Source organism: Ranitomeya variabilis, chromosome 1, assembly GCF_051348905.1.
Source record: "Ranitomeya variabilis isolate aRanVar5 chromosome 1, aRanVar5.hap1, whole genome shotgun sequence".
NCBI lineage: Eukaryota > Metazoa > Chordata > Amphibia > Anura > Dendrobatidae > Ranitomeya > Ranitomeya variabilis.
The window spans coordinates 43,529,776-43,556,764 of record NC_135232.1 but is presented as its reverse complement, the minus strand read 5'-3'; the positions used below and the strand labels follow the sequence as shown (position 1 = coordinate 43,556,764).

The 26,989-nt window shown below is 40.5% G+C and overlaps 1 protein-coding gene across 1 annotated transcript in view; it reads left to right on the top strand.

Annotated features, from left to right (window-relative positions):
* Positions 1-26,989, top strand: part of ALPK2 (alpha kinase 2) — a 114,697-nt gene that overhangs the window by 30,972 nt on the left and 56,736 nt on the right. Inside the window, exons 4-5 of the mRNA XM_077280479.1 lie at positions 8,035-10,819; positions 20,786-20,933. Of these exons, the coding sequence (XP_077136594.1) occupies positions 8,035-10,819; positions 20,786-20,933 (2,933 nt within the window). The remainder of the gene's footprint in view (positions 1-8,034; positions 10,820-20,785; positions 20,934-26,989) is intronic.

Here is a 26,989-nt window from a genome sequence, read left to right as displayed (position 1 = left end):
TTATAGGATCTCTTAGATGACCCAGCTCTTAAGGTCACTGCTTCACCTCAGACTTGTTACAGGCAATTGACATATAGTACTATGCCCTCCGGTTCTGTTGTGCGTCCTGGAGAACAACACGACCTCGGGCTCCCGGTACCCGGCTTCTGCGCTCTGGCTCTGAGGGTGTCCTTCCACTGTTCCCCTCCTGAGCCCTTTCCTCCACTGTTCTTCTTCCCTATAAGCTCCTTCACAATTCAACTCCTCACGTTATCTCTCTTTCCAGAGGCTGCAGCTCCCTCGTGGCTGCTGGGCCTCTACGTCTGCTCCAGACGTCCTTCTCCTCTCCTCACTCCTCTACAACTTGCTGACTCCTCTTCCAGACCAGGAAACATAAAGTCCAAGGAAGCTCCCCTGAATCCGGGTCCTGAGCTTCCCCTCCTGGCCTAGATTCAGATGTGTTGAGTGTAAGTGCCTTACCTGATAGAGAGAATCCCCCTTGCCTCCAAGCGAGACATCACCATCCCCGAAGGGAAGGCAACATCACTGCAGCAACCGGCTACCTGGGGTGCTGCACTATACATAACAGCACTATACAAAATAGAGCAGGGGTGGGAGATAACCGACCATGACTATTGTGGAGGCTGAACCAATAGGCTAAAATTAATTTCGCTCGATATTAATATAATATGAAAACATAACTATTAATAATGGTATGAATTAATATTGAGCAGAATTAAGTATGCTGACATCCCCCTATATGACCCACCATATAGTCCCATACATACAATATGACACAGCCCCCTCAATCAATAACCAAAGCGATCAAACTATAGGGCCCTTATACATGTGAACCATAACAAACAAACCTAAAAAATTCTCTATTTAGTTAGTTTAAAAACCCATAAAATAAAAACATAAAAGCGCACATTACACAGAAAACCAGTGATATAAAAAAGAGCAGAAATTAGGGGAGATAGGGACTAGTTTTGCCCTTCACAATTCTCTTCCATTTTGGCACCCTAAATTGAAATGGTATTGCACCCCCACTCCTCGTCAACTGCCCCTATGTAGCCCTACCACTACTCTGACAGACCAGGCATCCTCTATAGGTGATTAGATAATACGTAGTGGACATATATACAATATAGATACTAGTGGGCTGAGGGGTATATACAGCTCTGGCAAAAATTAAGGGACCACTGCAAAATGTTCAGTTTGTCTGATTCTTCTCTTTATATGTATATTTTTAAGTGAAAAGTAAATTGTTCTTTTATTGTATAAACTACTGACAACATGTCTCTGAATTTCCAAGCGATAAATTTTGTATTTATTTTCTGAAAATGAGAAATGGTCAAAATAACAAAAAAATGCATTGCTTGCAAACCTCAAATAATGCAAAAAAAAAAACAAGTTCATAATCATTTAGAAACAACAATACTAATGTTTTAACTCAGGAAGAGTTCAGAAATCAATATTTTGTGGAATAACCATGATTTTTAATCACAGCTTTCATGAGTCTTGGCATGCTTTCCACCAGTCTTCCACACTGCTTCTGGTGCAAAAAATGTAAGCAGTTCTTTGTTTGATGGCTTGTGACTATCCATCATCCTCTTAATTACATTCCAGAGGTTTTCAATGGGGTTCAGGTCTGGAGATTGGGCTGCCCATGACAGGAATCAACACCTGGTCGTCTAATGGTTAGACGGAGACCTGGAGAAGCGTACAAGCCATAGTGTCTTGCATCCACTGTGAAATTTGCTGGAGGATCGGTGATGATCTGGGCATGCTTCAGCAAGGATGGAATTAGGCAGGTTGTTCTTTGCGAAGGACGTATGAATCAAGCCGCGGACAAGGTTATCCTGGAAAAACAGTTGATTCCTTCTGCTCAGGCAATGTTCCCCAACTCTGAGGACTGGTTTTTCCAGCAGGACAATGCACCATGCCACACAGCTAGGTCAATCATGGTGTGGATGAAGGACCACCACATCAAATCCCTGTCAGGGGCAGCCCAATCTCCAGACCTGAACCCCATTGAAAAGCTCTGGAATGTAATCAAGAGGATGATGGATAGTCACAAGCCATCAAACAAAGAAGAACTGAGTACATTTTTGCGCCAGAAGCGGTGGAAAGCATGCTAAGACGCATGAAAGCTGTGATTAAAAATCATGGTTGTTCCACAAAATATTGATTTCTGAACTCTTCCTGAGATAAAACATTAGTATTGTTGTTTCTAAATGATTAGGAACTTGTTTTTTTTTTTTGCATTATTTGAGGTCTGCAAGCAATGCATTTTGTTGTTATTTTGACCATTTCTCATTTTCAGAAAAATAAATACAAAATTTATTGATTGGAACTTCGGAGACATGTGGTCAGTAGTTTATAGAATAAAAGAACAATTTACATTTTACTCAAAAATATACCTATAAAGAGAAAAATCAGACAAACTGAACAAAACTTCAAATCAGCTTATATCTTGCAATGACCCTGCTGCAGCCCCCCAAACCACTGTCCCTTTCTCCATTATCCTGCAGACTGTAAGCCCGCATTGCAGGGCCCTCTCATCTCTGTACTAGTCTGTCATTGTTAGTTCATTCATTGTAATTTATATTTTCATTTTGTACATAACCCATTTTCACATGTAGATGTTAACATGTAATATAATTGAAATAGAATCAATGGTGCTCCAAAAAAACAAAAAATAAATAAATAGTAATGTACTTGTGTATTTATTCCTTTATACCAATATAATCTATTTTTATATTTGTCCATTTTGGACACATCATCCCCCTCCCCAAGACTGATTGTCCAGGCTCTATTTGCCCTCCAGTTTCCATTGGAACCATCCCTTTCAATTCAAGATCATGCACCTTAATGTGCGGTCATGCGTGGTGCAGTATCTCTCTCATGGATTCCTGCTTAGATAGTTTTATTGTGCCTAGAAAGGAGCTTGTACTGTGATTTATGATGCCATGGAAAGTGGAGAGAGCTCCTAACAGTGAAGAGGAAAGACATAGTACAGGAAAGATTGTACACAAGGGCTGTGTAGAGATATACTGCAGAAGGGCGATAAAAGTAGCAATGTACTGCAGGATGACTCTCTGTATAGAGGGGCTAAGAACAATATAATGAAGGAGGCGGCTGTATGCAGGGGATAGAGAGGAGCAAAGTATTGTAGGATGGGGTTCTGTATACAGGGGCTAAAAGGAATAATATTCTGCAGGAGGGGGCTTTGTATAGAGGGGCTGATATTAGTTTAGCTACATTTGTTGCCTGCTTCTGAGAGATTAGTGATCTGAAACTGCAAATGTCATGATATCGATGCATATGGCAGATAATTATCTTCTGCTTTATTCATCAATTAAAAGGTATCTTCATTTTCAAAAAACTGATCTGTCAGCAGCAGGTAAATACAGCTCAGCACTATTGTTGTGGAAGAAGGCAAGACAGTTGAGCTCGGCTAGAAGCAGCTAATGAGCTAATGATGTAAAACTGCACTGCAGCTGTAACGCTGTAAATGGCAGAAGATAAAGAATAAGGTGAATTCTACACTTCGATTAAGTTGATGAGCTAGAGTTGGGGCTAGTCAAGAATAAACAGGAGAGCGCAGGAAGGGGTAAGTAGCACTTAGGAGAAGCAGAGTGCTGCTGGGGTATGTAGTTTTAGCAGATTTTGTTATGTGAAGTTGGATGCACAGAAGGGCTGAAATAGATGGGAAAAATACACAAAGGTACAAGAAATAAACTTTATGCAGGACTTAGTCCGTATATTAACAATAAGTATGCATTTACTGCTCTGCTTTGTGAATAATAATTAGATGTAGAATTAACCATTTCATTTTTCTCGTATTGGAAAGCCGCAGCTGCAAGCAAGCACAATAGTTTTCAAAGAAAAAATAATCAGAACTCAGTGTTCGAGAACGTGTGCTGGCCACAAACTAAATACTTTAATGAGTTTTTTTGCATTTCTGGTGCAATCCGTTTGTTAAGGGGGAAATAATTGTGTTTTAAAAATTTTTTAAAAAAATGAAAAATCGGACATTGAACTGCAACTGTGTCCTTCACAAAGTGTGAGTGTCGCAAACAAGGTTTTACTAGTCAAATTTCACATCTATACACCCAAACTAATACAGTGGCCTGACACAGGAGTTCACTTTTTGGATGTGCTTCTACCTCCTTTTTGGTAGGACTGGGGGTGAGAATTGTTTATAAAAAAAAATCACTGAACATTTTTGCAAAATATCCAGATATATAACTGAATATGCCAGTTTTTACATATCTGTTTTACACCTCCAATTTGGCACTCGTACATGCCACACCAATACAATGGCCTGTTGCAGTTGCTAACTTTTTGGCTTGACAGCCAGCTCAAGGAACAGCCAAATCCAACTCTAGGGGGGGCGGCAAAATGCAGTTGCCTCGGAGACAGCTCGCACTGCCACATCAGGTGGCCCTATGGCACCCCCCCTGCTGGTTGCACCCAAGGCAAATGCCTTGCTTGCCTCTCCCTAACAGATACAGCCCTGTACATATACTGACACTGGTTTTCCATTGTGTTCTAGAGCTATAGTGCACTGATTTTTCTGGGGCTGCAAGTCCTGACCTAAACAGCTGTAAATATCCTTGCCTGTCACTGTTTTTGCCACTGCCAATAGACAGCCACACACATCTCCTACTTCTCCACAGTGTCCAATACATTTACTGTACTGCTGCTTGGAATCCTACCCCTTAGAGGGATAATAAATTTGAAACAGCTCCCAAAAGGGCTTCCTTTTGCTTGGCTGTTACTTTCTAAACAGCAAAACAATTACTGCTCCCAAAATAGGGCTAATTTTTGTAAGGCTTAGTAAAAAATGAAATTCCATAGCGTCTTCAATTAAACAAATAACAAAACTGTTGCTATTTCCCAAACAGGGATCATTTTGGGGCTACCACTTGTCAAAAAGCCGTGACTTCTTTAGCTTACACTATCTATGGATAAACACCAGGACAGCAGTCCTCTGCCCCACAAACAGGGATAATTTTTGGGCTACTACCTGTCAAAAAGCCATCACTTTTTTTGTTTCCACCATCTATGGATAAACACCAGAACAGCAGTCCTCTGCCCCACAAACAGGGATAATTTTTGGACTACCACTTGTGAAAAAGCTGTGACTTCTTTTGTTTCCACCATCTATGGATAAACACGAGGACAGCAGTCATCTGCACCCACAAACAGGGATAATTTTTGGGCTACTACTTGTCAAAAAGCCATCACTTTTTTTGTTTCCACCCTCTATGGATAAACACCAGGACAGCAGACATCTGCCCCCCAAAAGGGATAATTTTTTGACCATTAAAAATTCTGTCACTAGTTATCATCCATTTACCCAAAGCCAAATATGTTGAGATCACTTGAACATTACTAAAGTTGTGTTAAAGTTTACAAGGGACTGGATACGGTCCTAGAAGATCTCAGAGTGTTACACATGTCTTTTGGACAATTGGAGTCTTTGCAGTATTTAAAATTTGCAGGGAATCACATTTTTTAGAAAAATTCTACAACGTTGGTGAATTCAAATTTCAAAACATTTGCTCATCTCTATTATTTGACTGCACTAAATTTACTTTTTGCAATGAACTGTTCATATCCTGTAGTTTATCAGCAGGAGCAGAATGTGTTGTGGCCACCCAGTGTTATAGGATCTCATTGAAATACCCTTTTACCCTTGTCTTCAATATCATTTTGACCTTTTATACATGAGCCAGGAAGGTAAGGAAGACATTTACAGTACAGACCACGGTGTCACATTTTTAGCAGAGGTGCCAATTAAAAATTGCTACAAGCCATACTTTCTACTTTTCATAAAATTATTTAATGCAAAATGGCAAATAAGTCATTTCAGGCATCGGTGAATGTCAAGAAAATGTAATAACACCGAATGTCTCCTCTCAGCCAAAACTGATGAGAATCTCTGTGGATGATGAATTACATTGTGATAATAAACAGACATGGATAAAAGTTTTAACTTGGTGCATGACTTTGACAAAACATTTCTATTTTTTTGTTTTTGTTTCACAATGCGAAATTTTGCAGAGTGTGAACCAAATATTGAGGCTTCTTAAAGAGGGTTATCTACAGGATAGATTTCTGATATATCTTCCTATCCCAGGTGTTGATAGACCTCATTATTCATGTAAGAGGTGGGAGTCCCACTCAAAAAGAATCTATTAGTACGATCAACCTTCCTGAACCGTCTATATGGGCTCATTGCTGATAGAAGGTTGAATAAAAGGATACCTTGATATCTGTGATTTGATGTCTCATTCCAGAGAAATCCACATTTTTCTTAATATGTAATGAGCTATTGAGATCTATTGTTCGGACATAGATCTCCCCGAGAATCTGCCTCCAGAGTTTATATTAAATGAAAGGAGGCGTTACCAGTGTGAGATATTTAACGACTGACAGTCTGCTCTAATCTATTGTTTATGAATTTTAAGTTGCTTGAAGCAAAAGTAAATCTTACATAAACTGACAATTTATTTAAGATGAAAGTATTCCAAAATAGGTAAACACTTTACTATTCTACTCTAAAATGGTCTCTTTGTTTTCATCTCTTACCATGGAGGTAAATGTAGTAAAATTTAAAGTGTGAAATAAAGGCCACAGTTCATCAAGACCATCTTGATGAGGGGGCATGTTGGCGTCAGACACATTGAGAAGGACTAGGGTAAGATTTCTGGTGCAAGAAACTTGTCACTAATTAGATGGCTTGTGGTGTAATTACCGCTCCATACCCCGCCCCACCCCAGCCAAAAGTCCCAACATTTTTGCGCAACTCTGAGTAGAACAAACATTTTGCAACTTGTCCAAGCACATATAGATATTCTAGATATGTACAGTACTGGTCAGAAGTTTAATTGAAATGTGCACATTGTAGATTCGGACTGAAGACAAGGAGTAAAGAAACGCATGTGGAACAAACCAAAATGTTTGTTAAGCCTTAGATTCTTCAATGGGCCCCCTTTGCAACTTTACACACCTTAGATTCTTTTTCAAGCCGCTTCATCCAGTTGTCACTTGGCCATGATGAGTCAAAGTTTGGGAATTTTGGTACCTACCTCCATGTCTTTGTCAGGTGCACAACAGATAAGCAGATGGTTTCTAAAAGAGTGGTGCCCACCATGAAGCACAGAGTTGGTGTTGTGATGGTGAGGAGTGTATTGCTGGTGAATTTTACTAAATCAAGGCACACTTACCCAGCATTCTGGTTTGCATTTAGTAGGACCTTCATTTGTGTTGCAAGACGACAATGATCCAAAAATATTTTTTTCAAGCAGCTTCATCAGGTGATCACTTGGCCTGATGAGTCAAAGTTTGGGATTTTTGGTGCCTACCTCCATGTCTTTGTGAGGTGCACAACAGATGAGCGGATGGTTTCTACAAGAGTGGTGACCACCATGGTGTGATGCTGAGGAGTGTATTGCTGGTGATTTTTACTAAATCAAGACACACACATACCCAGCATTCTGGTTTACATTTAGTAGGACCTTCATTTGTGTTGCAACAGGACAATGACCCAAAACACATCTCCAGGCTATGTAAGGGCTGTGTGTCCAAGAATGAGAGGAATGGAGGCTGTGTTAGATGATATGTATCCACAATAACCTGACTTCAACCCAATTGAGATGGTTTGGGATGAGTTGAACTCAGAGTGAAGGCAAAGTAGCCAACAAGTGCTTCACACTTCTGGGATCTCCTTCAAGACTGTTGAAAGCAATTCCACGTTAGGACCTGATGAAGCCAAAGTGGTGTAAAACTGTCAACAGAGTAAAAGAGGTTAAGTGAGGAATCTAAGGCTTAACACATATTCTGGTTTATTTCACACAAGCTTCTTTACTCCTTGCTTCCTTGTGTGTTCCTTCATGCTGCCGTCAGTCTGAATCTACAATGTGCACAATACAATAGGAACAAGGAAAGATGCATCCAAACTCTAGACTTTTGCTTATTTGCAATGTTCAATATGCCAAAATGACTATGTGCTAATATTATTTTTTTGTATTTACCTTATAGCTAATTGAATTTTTGAAGGAAAACATCCAAAATTCTGAAAGTTGCGAAATAAAAGACAAAGAAAGCTCAAAAATTGATGCAAATATAGACAGCCATCAATTAGAAGACACCAAGTTATGCCTTTTAGAAACTGAAGATATCAATGAGTGTAATAGTGGTGCTAATGAAGACAATGGAGCAACTGAAGCTCTTTTGTCTTTTGAATATAATGAGGAAAATGAAATTTTGAGTTGTAGATCCCAAATTCTGAATAGTGAACTTGAAATAAATTCTGTATTGGAGTTTGAGGATAACGGACATGATACTGATATTGGGTCACAAGCTGTGCGAAATGAATCACATATTTTGGACAATGAACTACAAATTGTGGATAATAAGTCACAAACTATAGAAAAAGAGTTACTGGAAGGAAATGAATCAGAAATATTTCACTTTGAAGCAGAAATTATGGGAAATGAATCAAACATTTTAGACAATGAATCACAAATTGTAGAAAATAAATCAGAAATTTTAGAAAGTGAATCACTAATAGCAAAAAATGAACCACTGGATGGAAATGAATCACAAATTATGGAATTTGAGACAGAATTTCTGGGAAATGAATTAAACATTTTGGATACGGAATCACAATTTGTTGGAACTGAATTGCAATTTTTAGGCAGTGAATCCCAAATTAAGGGAAGTGAATTGCAAATTCTGAAAAATGAATCACAAATTTTGGAGGATGAATCACAAATGGGGGACAATCGATCAGAAATTTCAGAGAATCAGTCACAAATTGTGGAAAATGAATTACAAAGCGCGGCGAGAGTTTTGCAAATTTTGTACAATGAATCCCAAATTAAGGAAAACGAACAACTAACTGTGACCAACGAATCACAAATTTGGGATGATGAATCACAAATTTTGGGAAATGAATTACAAATTTCAGATGATAGATTAAAAATTGTGGAAAATTTGTCTCAAACTCTCCACAATGAGTCAAGAATTGTAGATTACGCGTTACAAAATGAGGAAAATGGATCACCGATTGGGGAAAATATATTACAAATTTTGCACAATGAATCCCATATTAAAGAAAATGAATCGGTGATTTTGAAGAATGAATCAGAAATTTTAAATGATAAATCTGAAATTGTGAGAAACGAATTGCAAATTTTGGAGAATGAATCACAAATTGCAGAGAACGAATCACAAGTTGATGAAAATGCATCACAAATTTTTCACAATGGATTACAAACTCTGGGAAACAAATTGAACATTTTCAACATCGAATCACAAATTGTGGATCATGGATCACAAAGTACGGAAACCGAGTTACTAACTTCTGATAATGAATCGCAAATTGTGAAAAATGAATCACAAATTCTGGATTATGAATCACAAAGTACGGAAACAGAATTTCGAATTTCTGATAATGAATCGAAAGTTATTAAAAATGAATCACAAATTCTGGATTATGAATCACAAAGTACGGAAACAGAATTTCTTATTTCTGATAATGAATCGCAAATTGTGAAAAATGAATCACAAATTCTGGATTATGAATCACAAAGTACGGAAACAGAATTTCGAATTTCTGATAATGAATCGCCAGTTATGAAAAATGAGTCAAAAATTCTGGAGAGTGGACCCTACATTTTAGATAATGGATCACAACTTGAGAGCAATGGATCAGAAACTGCAAATTTCACATCACAAATAGAGGATGATGCATCCCAAATATTAGATATGGTTTCAAAATCAGTGATTACTGGAGCTCAAACTGTAGATAGTGAATTATTCTATGATGCTCTTGAATCCCCAGCTGTTATTATTGATGCGCATTTTATTGATGAGAGATTACCAAATGAAGATGTCACACCAGAAAAAATGGACATCGAATTACAAACTCAGATTGTAGATAGCTGTAATTTTTGTATCACCGACAACAAGAAGTTTAATGACTATGAGCAAGAATGTGAAATCCTACATATTAATGGTGGCACTCATTTAGTTGACCTCAGCATTACACAATCATCAGGAGAAAATCAATTGCTCTTGGATAAAATGTATGATGGCTTCGCTAATTCCAGGATACTTAAGGAACAATCCAGTGATTCCATTCTTGATAGTAATACAACAATAGAAGACTTCAAAGGAGCCAGTGGAGATCAAAATGAGTTGGGTCATCAAGTTAAGGAGGTATTTAATATCACGAAGGAAGCCAAAGAGCATTCCTCTGTCCCAAAAAAGAATAAAGGAGATCAAGAAATCGATGATACATTTCATATGGAAAATTACCAAGGAAATGTTGCCGAAAGAGCTTTGGCTGGTTGTGTTGAGAAGATCGAAAGCCCTGAGAAGACAACATCAAACATACACAATAATATAACTAAAATAGAAAAAGCACATTCACTGCATGTCAAGGATTACATTCCAAATTCCAATGAACTGTCACAAGTGTGCAGAGATCCTCATACAATTAGAGCAGGAGAGGGAGGAGGAGGAGGAGGAGGTGGTGGTGCTGGTGGGCCTGGCCAAACTCACACGAGAACCCTTGACCAGACTAGTAGAGGAGTCAGCTGCTCAATACATTTCGTGGGCTCTACAAACCTGTGGGAAAAGAGCACAGAAGGCAAAATGGTCAAGAAAAAATTTAAATCTGCTGGAAAAGAAGCGAGCAAACAAACTAAAAAAGAGCAGGAGTCATTAGATGTCAATGAGGTCTTCACCCCTGATGAGGAGAAGAGACTTAAAAGGGAAAACAGCATTGAGGGAACTGTCCCCAAGGATAGCAAAAAAGGTAAGAAAACTTAAACTTGTGTTCACTTGAAGACAACCTGCGTGTATGTGTGGTCAAGTATGAAAGTCGTTATAACCTTAAGTGTCACACCGAGTTTTTTGATGTGGGTAGAAGTAGACTTGTAGGAACATTAAAGGAACTAGATTAGCCTTAGGGACTCTGCTGGCTATAGATAGATGTTCTATGCAATATTGTAACATGGGTAATGCTATATATCTTTAGGAACATTATGTCTCTTAAGTTTGTACAGTAGATGACTAATTTTTACCACCATGGAATTGTCAAAGGATCTATTTCATGCCTACACCAAGACATCACACGCAAAAGAATTTTAGGAATTTAAGAAGATCATGTTATCTGGATCTTTAATGCAATGTCCAAAGCCTAGCTGGGCTCCTTTTGTAAATCAGTATTAATATGGAGGTACATGGAGACTTTTTGTCATTATCTTCATGAATAAAACACCTTGGTATACTTATGCGACGTGTTGTGGGCTCAACCTGCACAAGATTATTATTGCTAAATCGTTATTGATATGGTTCCAACATATCCAGCAGCGCTGTACATAGATTGTCAGTGATCACATGGGCCCTTATTGGTATTAGAAATCACAAAGAAAATTCCAAATAAACCTATTAGAGACCGGTTTAAGACTGATTGATACTTGCCTAGAATCGTACAAAAAAAAGATTCGCCTGGATCCAAATGTTTTTTTTTATTTGCTTTCTACGAATCTAGCAAAATGGCTGCCATTTTGCTGGATTGTAGAGGATTGGGCAAGGGGTTAAAAGATTTAAAAATAATAGTATAGTCACTTCGCCACTCACCTGTCCTGAAGCAGCAAGTCCCCACCTGATCCTTCAGCTACTGCATTCTTAGGAAGCAATATCTTCTTTTTTTCACTGTGTGCCAGGGCTTCCTACACTGAGTAGGCTTGAAGCAACGCACGTCGTGATATTATGACACTGTGACATCATGACGTACGTTGCTGCATCACGAACTATATTGCTCGTGGATGATTCAGAGGAGAAAGCTCAAGCACACAGTAATGAAAGGCTCAGAATGATATGTTTCCTGCCATAGAGAGTTGAACAAGACAGATGAGCAGTGACATAAGTTTGCTATTTTTACATTTTTTAACTCCTACATTAATTATGCATTGGGGCCCGGAAAGTACGAGCATAATAAACCTAATAATAAGGCACATTTAATGCCAATCTGATTTCTTGACAAAATTTGAGTAAATTGCTAAATTTGAATTTCGTAAAATTTGCTCATCACTGAAACCTACTTTTTTTTCTTTGTCAAGTGGGTGGAAAAAATGGAAGATACCAACTCAAATACATGTAAATTATATAAAATCCATGTGGTTGTTGTCCTTGATTTATACTCAGATCCCCAATGCTGCATCCAAACAGTGCAGACCATCATGATCTAAGGAAGACTCCATTGTCCATTCAAGGACTCCATTGTAAGACTTGATCATTAATGACACCACTCTAGTAATCCCACAACAATCTGGTATATGGCTAAAGATTTATTTACATGGGAGATGGTTCAGCTTGTGGGATATATATATTTTAAGGCGTTGTCCAGTACTTCCATATTGATGACCTGTGCTTAAAGAGGTTGTCCATCACTTTTACATTGATGACCTATCCTTAGGATAGGTGGTCAATATCTGCTCGGCCGGGGTCCGACACCTGGCACCGCTGCTGATCAGCTGTTCTGGGTGTCCACGCCAGCCTCCGGTGCTCACTTGCCCAGCTGCTCCATCTACTTGTAGTGGCCTGGGCTTGTTACTGCACATCCACCTCCTATTGATAGGTCATCAATGTAAAAGTAGTGGACAACTTCTTTAAGATAGGCCAATATCGGATTGGTGCAGGTCTCACAATTGGCACCCCCACCAAAAATCTGTTACTGGTGGCAGCCAGTGCACAGAGTCGTAACAGCACAGCTCCTTATGTAGTTCTCGGCCCCTGTTGTCACAATCAGAAATGAAGGGTTACAGTACTTAGCTGAATGCTTTTGCCCCTTCATTGTCCGATTGTTACTGTGTTTAATATATAATGTATATTCTGATTCCTAGTTCTGTATAACCTTAAAGAAAAACCTCTACCAAATGTATACACAGACATAAGTATGGATTCTATTTTCAGATGTGCAACTGAAAGGTAATATGAAGCTCTGTCCTTGTAGTCTCTGGAGCTTTCTCTTGCCCCTCCAGTACTTCAGACACAGAAGTTTATTACAGAGTTGGAGAAAATTATCTTTTTCAAGGAAATCTGGGTGTCATTATGACCAATGGTCATCACAGCTCCCATTGGGGGTTTAGAGGATGCCAATGAAATTTCACCATCTGCTGAACGACGGATGAGGCCTTTGGAGACTTGAGAAATGTGTTATTAAACCCCTAGGAAGGAAGATTTGTAATTCATGAGTTTGGGTGATTGACAACCACAGTGAGAAATGTAAGGACGGCCACTCAACTTTCCGACCCTGATAAGAATAGTGACATGAGGACCTAGGGATCTAATTATCTTAGAATTGTTTTTTTTCCTTTTGTGGCAAATCCCTATTGAATGGGAAGGTCAGAAGAGTAAAAATCTATCCAGGTCATAAGCAGCTCACATGGGTGCACGGTTCATTACTAAACAGAGTTCCGACAGCTGCACCTGTGTGACCAATATGAATATAGACAACAAGAGTATGTATGTTTTTTGGAGCTGGTCTGCTCCATGAACACGCTTGAAAAATCACTTAAAAATACTTGAAAGACTCTTAAATTCAATTATAAAACCACTTTGCCACTCATATGTTTAATGATTTACATTTTTTTTTCCTGGTGGAAAAAAAAAGAATTAATTGAAGCTGGTTCCATCTAAATTTGATCCAAAAGAGGTACTGTCCAATCAAAAGGCTGCAAAAAAGGAGTAGAAAAACCCCTCCAAAAACTTCCCAATAAAGGAGCGTTTCCTGAAACAATTTCTGCTTACTTTTTTCAAAATCTCAAAAAACTGCAATTAGCCTTAGGGCTAGTAGATTTTAAAGGACAGACAAGATGAAGACAGTTGCAATCAGGCCCACGTAGAAGTTTCCGTACCGTGTTGGGTCATGACAGTGAATTAGTGAGGACCATCTGACCGGCTGGTTTAGGGTCTGTATAACACAAGGCAGCGACAGCTTTATGATATGCTATGAAACAAGATGCCATAAGCAGTCTTAGAAGATACATCAAGAAGTAAGGTTAGCTACATGGATCGACACTTTCCACTGAAGAGCAAGAATACGAGAACATGAAAGATGCTAACTTCTACTGGGGTTTGAGCCGGTCTGGATGATAAAATTGCAAAAATTAGATTGTAATTTTATAAAATGAATATGAATTAAATGAAATTAATTTTATAATTTTTTTTTTCCTAAACTACAATATTTGGGAGCACTTTGTAAAAGCAAGGTGTAAATTTCATCAGCTACAAGATGCAGCATTGTGGGTAGCAGTAGGGAGAGGCGATTGAATAGTAGTGGACTAGTAGATACTACACGGTGCCAAAGATGTGTGGGCACCAAACCTTATTGAAATTAGTTATAGCTGAAAAAGGTCTTCATGGTGATCTGGGCCAAGTGGAGGATGCAATATAATGCTGGACATTACAACATAGATGGCCAAAAGGTAGTACAACAAAGAAACAACATCTTTCGTGTCGAGGGGCTGAGTCTGGTACTGCAGCTCAGCTACATTCAAGTACATAGGGTTTAGTTGCAAGACAAAACACATTCCATGGACAGGATGGATATAGTAAGTCTAGAAGGATTCTCACTGATGGATATTTATTAATACAGGACTATCATGGAACCGGTAAATTTGTAAGGCCTCATTCAGACATCTTTTTTTTTTCTTGCACGTGAAATAGTGAATTTCATGAGTGTGCTTGATAACATTTTCATCAGTGTCCGGTCAGTGTGTTAGGTTTTACCATCAGTAATTTTCTAGGATGGAGAAAAAAAAATGTTAACGCTTGTATTACCCAATGCAATGTTAAAAATGAAAATCACAGATGGAACACAGTGTTTTCAAAGGACCCTGTGACTCGGATCAAAAATGGACATCTCTGTGATTTTTTGGTGGACACGTGATCCACAAAAAAGTGGACATGAACACCCCGATAGATTATAACAGCCTTGGGTATGTGTTCGACCCTCGAAAAACATGGATAGAACATATACGTGAAAAACGGATGTCTGAATGAGGCCTAGTTCTCTCAGTGCAACATCTGCCAAATTCATCAACAAGATGCTGGACATCAATCTGGCATGGGATAAAATAATAACTAGGATGCAGAATTCTGCTTACCAGAGAGCAAAGCATTGAGGGAGCTCAGAAGACAATCACACCTAAAGAGATGGTCCGTGAGTAAAATAAAAGCTTCCTTCAACAAATATTGTGCAATAAGAAAACACCTGTTAAAGGTCAACTATTTCATTGAATTTAATATGTAATCTGTGGGCAGAAAGTGATACAGCAGGACGACCTGAGCAGAATAATTATATATCGCTTTGAGCAAAAAAAAAAAATCAGTGCAACTTGTACTTTATTCATTGAAATCCCTGCTCTTTCTGTTCTTAGGAGTCCAGTGGGTGGCCCAAATAAATGATTGACAAACGTCCGTATAGGACGCCCACTGGGCTCCCAAAGGTAGTGAAAGTAAATATTTAAAGAGAATCAGTCAGTAAGATCAACCATGCAGGTCATGGAAAGTTGAATAATATGATACCTTGGCATCTGTGACTCTATGTCCGAGAAATCCATGTTTTTCTTAATATGTAAATGAGCTGTTAAGATCTATGGGCCGGACATAGATCTCCCTGAGAATCTGCCTCCAGAGCTTATTGTAAATGAAAGAGGGCATTATTAGTGTGAGACATGTAATGACTGACAGTCTGTTCTCCAGATCTACTGTACATGTCTCACACTGGTAATAAGCTGTGGAGGCAAATTCTCAGGGAGATCTTTGTCCGTCACATAGATATTAACCGCTAATTTACATTAGACATAGGATCACACACATCAAGTTCTTATTTAATTCAGCTTCCTATGACCTGCGTGCCCATATGGACGACTTAGGAGGGTTGAACCTACCAACAGATTCCCTTTAAAGGAGTATTCTCAAGTTGTCTCTTGAGCAGTTCAGAACAACGCATTCTCCTTAGCTCCTTACTTTCTGGTTTCTCACAGGGTGGGGTCTCCTCTTTGAATGGCAGTTCTGATGAATACTAATATTGTTGTATTAGTAGAACTATAAAGCTCATCACAATTCTGCTGTAAGACATTTAGCTATCAGTGGTTTGTTCTGAAATGTACACTTATGATTATATTTACACAAAGAGCAAACAGGGCATTTGAGTGATCCAAAATGAGCAAGTGTGAAGGATCATTGGCTGGTGATTTATAACTACATCTCTTCAGAAGAGGAAAAGGAGGGGGAGGAGTGTGAGCAACTAACTGCTAAATCGAAATAAATGGGCTGGAGAGAGCTGTGATGTTAAAAGTTAACCACTTTCCTAGAATGTAACTAGTACACCGCAAAGGTTTGGAGGATGGGCTCCTTGGAAACCAGCTGTATACTATAAAAGATAAAAGCTTTTATTGCAGCACAATAACAGCAGATAGAAAAAGCAAGTCAATTGCAAACTTGCTTATTTCGTGCTGTGTAACTAATTAAAGCAATTTCAAAACATGAGAATACCCATTTAAGTGAACGAAATACAAGATACATCATATACTTTCCTGCAAAACTGTATATTAATTTGCTCAGCTCCTCCAGCTCTATAATATGCAGAACACAGATAGGACTGCAAGTAGAACATGATAGGTTTCCTTTAAATCCTTTGCTGATGCTGCGGTGGTTCTCAGAGCTTTTGTCTCAGTGGTCACGTGCAGACCTGATTTCTGGCATCACCACCGCCCACTAACGTCACTAACTTCGACATCTCTGGCAGGGACGGAGGTACCGGCACATAGTGTGAATGGTAATCAGGTCATTATAGGACAGAATAACAAGTGATGACTAATTAGCGTTGGGTAATTTTACTACAGCGACCCACGGCAGGATGCCAGACTGCGGTGTGCTCTTACTAATTGACCAGTATGTAAGAGGAATGCCCGTTACCTCATGCTGAAGACCAAATGGAAGAACATGGCCACCTCATGACCACTGTATGCTATTGTGTGCAGATATTTAGCTACAGACTGAATACAGATTTGTCTATAGGTGCTTTTACACTGCGCTATTAACAGGAGCGAGTGCAGGAACCTCGTAAGAACATTCATTTCCCGATAATTGTGCAAACTAAACAGCTGCCTTTCATGAGCAAAAAGCTAATTTCTTAAGGTGTAATAATTTTTAAGCGTGCCTAAAAATAATTGTTCTCGCCAGCACATTGTCTAGCGCTGCAGAGAACAATGACCATCTAAATTCATAGAATGATTACTTATCGTTCTGTACACATTCTAAATGCGTTCTGTCTGTCTTAACAGGCTATTAAGTGACCTCCAATTGGCAAACATGTAGTCGATCAACAGTAGTGTTGAGCGATACCTTCCGATATTTGAAAGTATCGGTATCGGATTGGATCGGCCGATATCCAAAAAATATCGGATATCGCCAATACCGATACCCGATACCAATACAAGTCAATGGGACACAAATATCGGAAGTGATCCTGGATGGTTCCCAGGGTCTGAAGGAGAGGAAACTCTCCTTCAGGCCCTGGGATCCATATTCATGTGAAAAATAAAGAATAAAAATAAAAAATATGGATATACTCACCCTCGGACGAGCCCTGGCTGTCACCGCTGCAAGCGTCTGCCTTCGTTCCTAAGAATGCAGAGTGAAGGACCTTCGATGACGTCGCGGCTTGTGATTGGTCGCGTGACCGCTCATGTGACCGCTCACGCGACCAATCACAAGCCGCAACGTCATCGCAGGTCCTACACTCACTGCATTCTTAGGAACGGAGGCTGCCGGTTGCACCACTGAGGTCCAGGGTCTGTCGGAGGGGTGAGTATATCCATATTATTTATTTTTATTCTTTATTTTTTACATGAATATGGATCCCAGGGCCTGAAGGAGAGTCTCCTCTCCTCCAGACCCTGGGAATCATACGCACCGCACACACCTGGGAACTTATAGGAACTTCCGATTCCGATTTCCGATATCACAAAAGTATCGGAACTCGGTATCGGAATTCCGATACAGCGAATATTGGCCGATACCCGATATTTGCAGTATCGGAATGCTCAACACTAATCAACAGTTATATAATGCTTCAGTGTAATTGCACCAATAAGGTGAGACCATATGCAAAAGTTGAAAAAATCTAAGAAAGAAAGAAAATGAACATATACCCTGCTATAAGTAAAAAGCAATGGTGCATATCAATAACATTGGATACTTAGTAAATACTGCTTTTGAACAAAAAAAGGGTGAAAACCATCCCACCAGCGACGAGGTGACCCAATCGGGATGGTCCTAACCTCTAGTATTAAAACCTTACCATGTGTCAAAGTGATGTCAATGTGAATAAGGGCCGAGCAGGATGGGGGTCCGACTAAGCATACCCAGCAATGGGAAGCTTTATAAATGTAGTGCCCAGCTCAAACAAAGGGAGGCCAAGACCTACCTTGCACTGGGTGCAAATGCAACAGCTAGCAGCATGTGGCTGAAACTTCGGCAGCAACGATGCAATTGACCCGCCAGAGGTGGGAGGAAGCTCCGCTGTGCACCAACCGTAAGGTGTGGTCACACCTTGATTCTGAATAATTATATAGTAACCCACAGGTAACGGTGAAAGGACATAAGATAACAGCAAGCAGAAATATTACAAACAATGATGAATTGAATCATAACATATAACAGGCTGAATAAACTTTATTTGCTAAAACCGATATAGGAAAAATAGCCTTTAAAGAGAACCTGTGAACCCACCAAAAGAATGTAGTGTTTGCACTTAGTTTATTCCTGCTGCTCCCCTGAGTATTCTGCTTTTTTCTTTTTTTTAAATCTACCATATGGTTCCAGAGATATGTGCCATTTTATTTTGCCATACTGTTTATGGTTTTTAAAAAGGGGGCGTGCATACAGGGTAACAAGGCGGAGCAGCCTAAAGGCAGCCCCCAAAGTCCTGTAAGACATGCCCCTGCAGTACTGAACATAAAAATTTGAACAAAACAAAAGGCCAATATCTCTGGAACCATAACACTGGGATACTCAGGAGAGCAACAGCAATAACAAAAACTGTTCCAAAGACAGGTCCTCCTTAAGTCCTCCCGGGCATGAGGGCAAGCTCTACACCCCCTACACACCATTAACCAGCTGTACCTTATAGGGGCCATTAATGTAAACAGTGGAAGACACATCATAATTTGGACTCACTACTAACTATATGATATAAAATTGTGATGTTCTTCAGTTGTTTCAACACATGACTTCATGGCCCCATCTGCCACTGGCAGGAGGTAGACAAAGACAATTGGAGATATGTACTATGCATCTGAACTCATAATGAAGCAGCCAACAGTATGTGTGCTGTTGGGAAAGGGTTGACTCAGCAACACTTGCTCAGATGAGTAATTCTGTAACAGAAAGTATTACACATCCCATAAGCACAGCAGCTACCCAAGACTCGGCAGTAGACAGATTAGAGCCAGTCTCAATGACAGTATATCATGCAATCTATGACTGTTCAGTGTGAGTCATCCTGTTCTGTCAAGTTGTTAAATTTGAACAGTGCAGGAACCTTTTGACCATCAAAATAGAGTAAAAAATAATGTAATACTGCCCCCCATGTACAGCAACATAAACTATGATAATACTGCTTGTAGGTTCAATAATTTAACTACTATAATACTGCCCCTATGTACAAGAATATAACTACTATAATACTGTCCCTATGTACAAGAATATAACTACTATAATACTGCTCCTATGTACAAGAATATAACTACTATAATACTGCTCCTATGTACAAGAATATAAGTACTATAATACTGCTCCTATGTACAAGAATATAAGTACTATAATATTGCCTCCTATGTACAAGAATATAATTACTATAATACTGCCCACTATGTACAAGAAAATTACTACTATAATACTGCTTATATGTGCAAGAATATAACTACTATAATACTGCCCCTATGTACAAGAATATAACTACTATAATACTGCTCATATGTGCAAGAATATAACTACAATACTGCCCCTATGCACAAGAATATAACTACTATAATACTGCTCCTATGTGCAAGAATATAACTACTATAAAACTGCTCCTATGTTGAAGAATATAACTACTATAATACTGCCCAATGTGTAAGAATATGACTACTATAATACTGTCCCCTATGTACAAGAATATAACTACTATAATACTGCCTCCTATGTACAAGAATATAAATACTATAATAATGCCTGCTATGTACAAGAATATGTCTACTATAATACTGCCTTCTATGTACAAGAATATGACTACTATAATACTGCCCCTATGTACAAGAATATAACTACTATAATAATGCCCGCTATGTACAAGAATATGTCTACTATAATACTGCCCCCTATGTACAAGAATATAACTACTATAATACTGCCTTCTATGTACAAGAATATGTCTACTATAATACTGCCCACTATGTACAAGAATATAACTACTATAATACTGCCCCTATGTACAAGAATATAATTACTATAATACTGCCCACTATGTACAAGAATATAACTACTATAATACTGCCTGCTATGTACAAGAATATAACTACTATAATACTGCCCCTATGTACAAGAATATAACTTCTATAATACTTCCCCCTATGTATAATAATATGATACTATGTTGAGATGTACAGATGTATAATAAATAATTCAGCTGCTGACTTTGATAACTTATTCATTCTGTCTACAGCTCCCCAGTTGTTAAATGGCATCCAGGCAGAGCTGTTCCCTGATTGCTCGGAAAACTTGAAATTATTCTGTCATTTTGGGGATATTCACGCTGACTCCACCATTACATGGACTAAGGATTCCAAGTTATTGGCCCGGCTGCACAGAAGGTAAGAGTCACTCTCAGAGGTTAGAGGGTAATAGGATTTGGTACATATTCTATAGTTTCATTTTGTTAAAAACTCTAATTAGTGAATTCTAAGTTATGTACTTCTCTTTGAGTGACTCGTAGAGGTTAGTGTTCCTAGTAATGCAGTGATATCTTCCATTCTTCCATACTGTCACATAACTAATCCATAACTACCAACTTTGAAAGATAAGAAAGGGGTCCATTAGTATTCCCATACAGTAGGGTTCTCCTTTCATGGTCCACAGTCCCTCACACAGTTTTATGCCCCAGAATTATGTCCTCTATACAGTTTGATGCCCTCACCTTATATTTCCCCACACATATTATGATACCTCTCACAAACTCTCTCTAACAGTATGATGGCCCCACACCCTCCACACACAGTATGATGTCCCCAATGTCCCCACAGCTGCCACACATAGTATGATGTCCCCAATGTCCCCACAGTCGCCACACATAGTATGTCTCCAATATCACCACAGCCCCTTCACACAGTATGATGTCCCCAATGTCCCCACAGCCTCCACACATAGTATGATGTCCCCAAAGCCTCCACACATAGTATGATGTCCCCAATGTCCCCACAGCCGCCACACATAGTATGATGTCCCCTATATCACCACAGCCCCCTTCACACAGTATGATGTCCCCAATGTCCCCACAGCCTCCACACATAGTATGATGATCATGTCCCCAAAGTCCCCTTCACACAGTATTATGTCCCCAAAGCCTCCACACACAGTATGATGTCCCCAATGTCCCCACAGCCGCCACACATAGTATGATGTCCCCAATGTCCCCACAGACGCCACACGTAGTATGATGTCCCCAATGTCCCCACAGCCTCCACATATAGTATGATGTCCCCAATGTCCCCACAGTCGCCACACATAGTATGTCTCCAATATCACCACAGCCCCCTTCACACAGTATGATGTCCCCAATGTCCCCACAGCCTCCACATATAGTATGATGTCCACAATGTCCCCACAGCCCCCTTCACACAGTATGATGTCCCCAATGTCCCCACAGCCTCCACACATAGTATGATGTCCCCAAAGCCTCCACACATAGTATGATGTCCCCAATGTCCCCACAGTCGCCACACATAGTATGATGTCCCCTATATCACCACAGCCCCCTTCACACAGTATGATGTCCCCAATGTCCCCACAGCCTCCACACATAGTATGATGATCATGTCCCCAAAGTCCCCTTCACACAGTATTATGTCCCCAATGTCCCCACAGCCTCCACACACAGTATGATGTCCCCAATGTCCCCACAGCCGTCACACATAGTATGATGTCCCCAATGTCCCCACAGACGCCACACATAGTATGATGTCCCCAATGTCCCCACAGCCTCCACATATAGTATGATGTCCCCAATGTCCCCACAGTCGCCACACATAGTATGTCTCCAATATCACCACAGCCCCCTTCACACAGTATGATGTCCCCAATGTCCCCACAGTCTCCACATATAGTATGATGTCCACAATGTCCCCACAGCCCCCTTCACACAGTATGATGTCCCCAATGTCCCCACAGCCTCCACACATAGTATGATGTCCCCAATGTCCCCACAGCCTCCACACACAGTATGATGTCCCCAATGTCCCCTCAGCCGCCACACATAGTATGATGTCCCCAATGTCCCCACAGTCGCCACACATAGTATGATGTCTCCAATATCACCACAGCCCCCTTCACACAGTATGATGTCCCCAATGTCCCCACAGCCTCCACATATAGTATGATGTCCCCAATGTCCCCACAGCCCCCTTCACACAGTATGATGTCCCCAATGTCCCCACAGCCTCCACACATAGTATGATGTCCCCTATATCACCACAGCCACCACACATAGTATGATGTCCCCTATATCACCACAGCCCCCTTCACACAGTATGATGTCCCCACAGCCTCCACACATAGTATGATGTCCCCTATATCACCACAGCCACCACACATAGTATGATGTCCCCTATATCACCACAGCCCCCTTCACACAGTATTATGTCCCCAATGTCCCCACAGCTTCCACACATAGTATGATGCCCCCAATGTCCCCACAGCCCCCACACATAGTATGATGTCCCCAATATCACCACAGTCCCCTTCACACAGTATTATGTCCCCAATGTCCCCACAGCTTCCACACATAGTATGATGTCCCCGATGTCCCCACAGCCCCCTTCACACAGTATAATGTCCCCAGTGTCGCCTACATGGAGTATGATGCCTCATACAGTATATTCCCCCACAGTCCCCCACATAGTTTGATGTCCCCAGTGTCAACCACATAGTATGATGCCCCTATATAAGCTTCCCTCTTGCTTCTCTGTCGATCTCTGCTGCCGGTCACTTGACCTGGGAATGTCATAAGACTTGAAGGTTTATACAGGTCCTTCAGTCCCTTCCCAGACTGAATGGTGGAGTAGGGATCTGACGGTTCCTTGTTTCACCATTGAATTCAGCTGTATCTGTCTCGCTGACCTTCCGGGACAGTGGGACAGCTCCCCAAATACAAGACTATCCCTCTGGCTCTGGGATGGTTGGAAGATATAACTAAACTCTAAAAAATTTCTACAGATGGTGGTGGAAATCATCTATTAGATTTGCAAGACCAGCAATATTGGTATATTACCGTAGTTAGTACCCGGAAATAGTAAAATTCCTTCTTTCTGGCATCCGATAAAGCAAAAAAAATTCTCGGGACAGTGATCTAATATGGAAATTTACAAGACCTATCCACTATCTCCTGTGACCACTGTTGTCCTCTGTAGACCTGGATGTGGACAGTGTACGAGTACTGACAGCTGCATGTGAACATGAGCTTCATCTTCAGGGTGGGGGTAGCATTTCTGAGACCACCCTGTCATCAGCTATACATAGGTTAACCTGTGCATTCATCCTAGGCCTCATTTAGAGTATGTCTGTATGTGAAGCAGAGCTTTTGTGTACTAATAACATTTTACCTGTGACAACTACTGAATTACTGAAATGGATTACCCACTACCTGGACATTCAATATATTAGGGATTTTAGCTCGTCCGAGCACTGTAGAGAAATCTGCTGCGGAAAATCTGCAGGTTAAGTCCCAATAGACGTGCCGTTAGTGTTCTGCTTTCTTGGTGACATGGCTTATATGAATTCTGCCCTAGAATAGTTTATAGTCTGCATGCTGTAATGTTATAAAGCAAACAGGAAGACTGTGTAGCTCCACCTGCTGGTCATATGATTAATTGTAATGCTTGGTTTACTATTAGGGTCTGTGGCAAATACAGAATAATGATCATCATGTACCACTTTACTTCAAAATAAGTATGGATTATGCTGGCTGGAAAGACCGCACTGTGTGTGGTGGGCTGTAGGGACCTCATACTTTGTGTAGGTGACTGTAAGGGCATCACACTGTCTGAGGGGGACAGTGGAGGCATCATATTATGGGTTGAGGCAGCATACAATATGTAGGGGCATCATGCTGTATGTGGGGGATGTGGGAGAATCATGCTATGTGTGGGGGCTGTAGGGGCATTATACTTTATGTTGGCTGTGGCAGTAGATGGAAACCGGTCGTCATCATAATGCACCCACAGCCCCCCACACACAGTATGATGGTTCCCACAGCCCCCCATACATTAGGATGCCTCCACACAAAGGATGATGGCACTACAGCCACTAGCACACAGCATAATTCCCCTCAGCCACCAACACACAGTATGATGCCCCCTGAACCCACACAGAGCATCATGCCCTCACACATACTATGATGCACCGACATCACTCACACATAGTATTATGCCCCCACAATCCCCCTCACCCATTATTATGCTCTAACATCCTCCTACACAACGTATGATGCCCCTATAGCCACCAAACACAGTATAATGTAACCCACAGTCGCCCCTCAAACATTACCCTGTGTGTCAACGGTTGTGGGAATGTCATAATGGGTGATGGACTGTGGTGTGCATCATACTGTGTGAGTGTGGACTGTATGTGGCATCATGTTGTGCATCAGGGCTGTAGGGGCATCAAACTTTGTGTAGGTAGCTGTAAGGGTATCAAAATTATGAGGGGGACTGTGGGGGTATCTTGCTTATGTTTGAGGGCTGTGTGGGAATCACACTGTGTGGCGACTGTGGGGGCATCATACTGTATGGGGGTAGTGTGGGTGCATGATACTGTGTGTGGGGCTCAGTGGAGGCATCATACAGTGTAGGGTACACTATGGGGGATCATAATGTGTGATGGGTACTGTGAGTGTCTAGTAGAGATTATCACACTGTGTGGAACTGCTAATGGGTTTCAATAGGAGCAATATGTCTGTGTAGGCTGAGGAGAGATTAGCTAAGTGGCTTAGCATAACCTAAAAATTGCCAGTGTGTGTCCTTCTTTGTTAAAGCTCACATTTGAGAGCAATAGCCAAAGGGATCTTTTTGGCCCCCAGGAGTCCAGGTGTGAAGGCAACTATAGTAATGCTCCTGTCTCAGCTCTTAGATGCCTAGTACTAAGATAAAGGGTAACTTCACTTTCAGGCTGGATTCCCACACACTAGGCCTCATTTATCAAAACTATCTGGGTCGCCTATAGCAACTAATTAGAGCTCAGCTTTCATTTCTTTCATTTCTCAGGAAAAATGAACGCTGTATTGTGAATAGTCATTATGGGAGGCAAAATCAGTTTATCTTTTAGCCAATTTGGGAAACTTGCCGCACCTCTTTGTGAAAGCCAACAAAAAAGCAATTTAAACAGCTTTTTTAGGCTGCTGAAAATACTGCTTCAAGGTCTATATCGAACAACAGGCCTCATTTATTATTGAATCCATAAAAGAAAAGAGAGAGCACTCACCATCCGTGTGTTCAAGTCCGGTCTTTATTAAAGTGGCTTTACGATAAAAAACAGAGCATGGCAGGGAGATGCAGTGGAGGGACGACAGCTGTTTCGCGCTCCTGCGCTTCAACAGGTCCGATGGTGACTGCAGGTGGGTGATACCTTTACTTATACACTTCCGCTCTGGGAGTGCAAACCCAGCTGGAGTCATCACCACTAACCATACTCCTACTAATGGATAAAAACAATTAAAAACAACTTAAATAGAGCAACACTGAGATTGAATCCTTAGTGAATACAGAACACACCATAAATGATTATAAAAAGACAGACAAGTCGGTTCTCTCATTGAGCCCCAAGGGACCCGTAGCATTAACCCTTAATATCCACCTTCCTTCACTTCTTAGCAATAGTCTATTGTGGTCTCCTCCCTGTTCCGGTAACTCGATTTTTTCTATTCCCGCAAATCGCATGCAAGTCGCGTCACCGTCATGAACAGAACGTATATGGTTAATGAGTCTTGGGACTCCTTTACCGGTACTAATAGATCTAAAGTGTTCCCTGAATCGGACAAATAAGGGGCGAATGGTTTTCCCTATGTAATAGAGACCACAAGGGCAAAACAATACGTATACCACATATGTGGTCCTGCAACAAAATGAAATCTTTCACTACTTTGCGTATGGGGCCAATTTGTAGAATTTTACCTGTAAGATGATATTTGCAGAAATTACAATGGCCACACTTTATATTGCCCTGTGGAATCCCCCGGGATAGCCAATTTTCACGATTAGTTTTAACCCTATTGTGCACCAGAATATCTTTTAAGTTTGTGCCCCGACGACAGGCAAACAGAGGACCTGCATTTACCGGATCATTTAATACCGGATCACTTTCTAGGATATGCCAGTGCTTGCGTATAGCCGTTCTGATACATTTGTCCATAGGGCCATATTTAAAGCTGAAAACAAATTTTCTAGATTTGGCTTCTGGTGCAGTGTCCTGTTTCCTTTCCCTGTTTGCCCCAGTATTAGCTCCTTCTGTTCTCGCCAAAGCCTGGTCTAAAACGGGGGGAGGATAACCTCTGGCTCTAAATCTAAAATTAGGTTTTATGGTAGATCCGGTGGAAGACATAGAGGCGCATAATGATGCTCTCTTGTTACTTAGTCTCACAGATTTGGATATGTCTAAAACG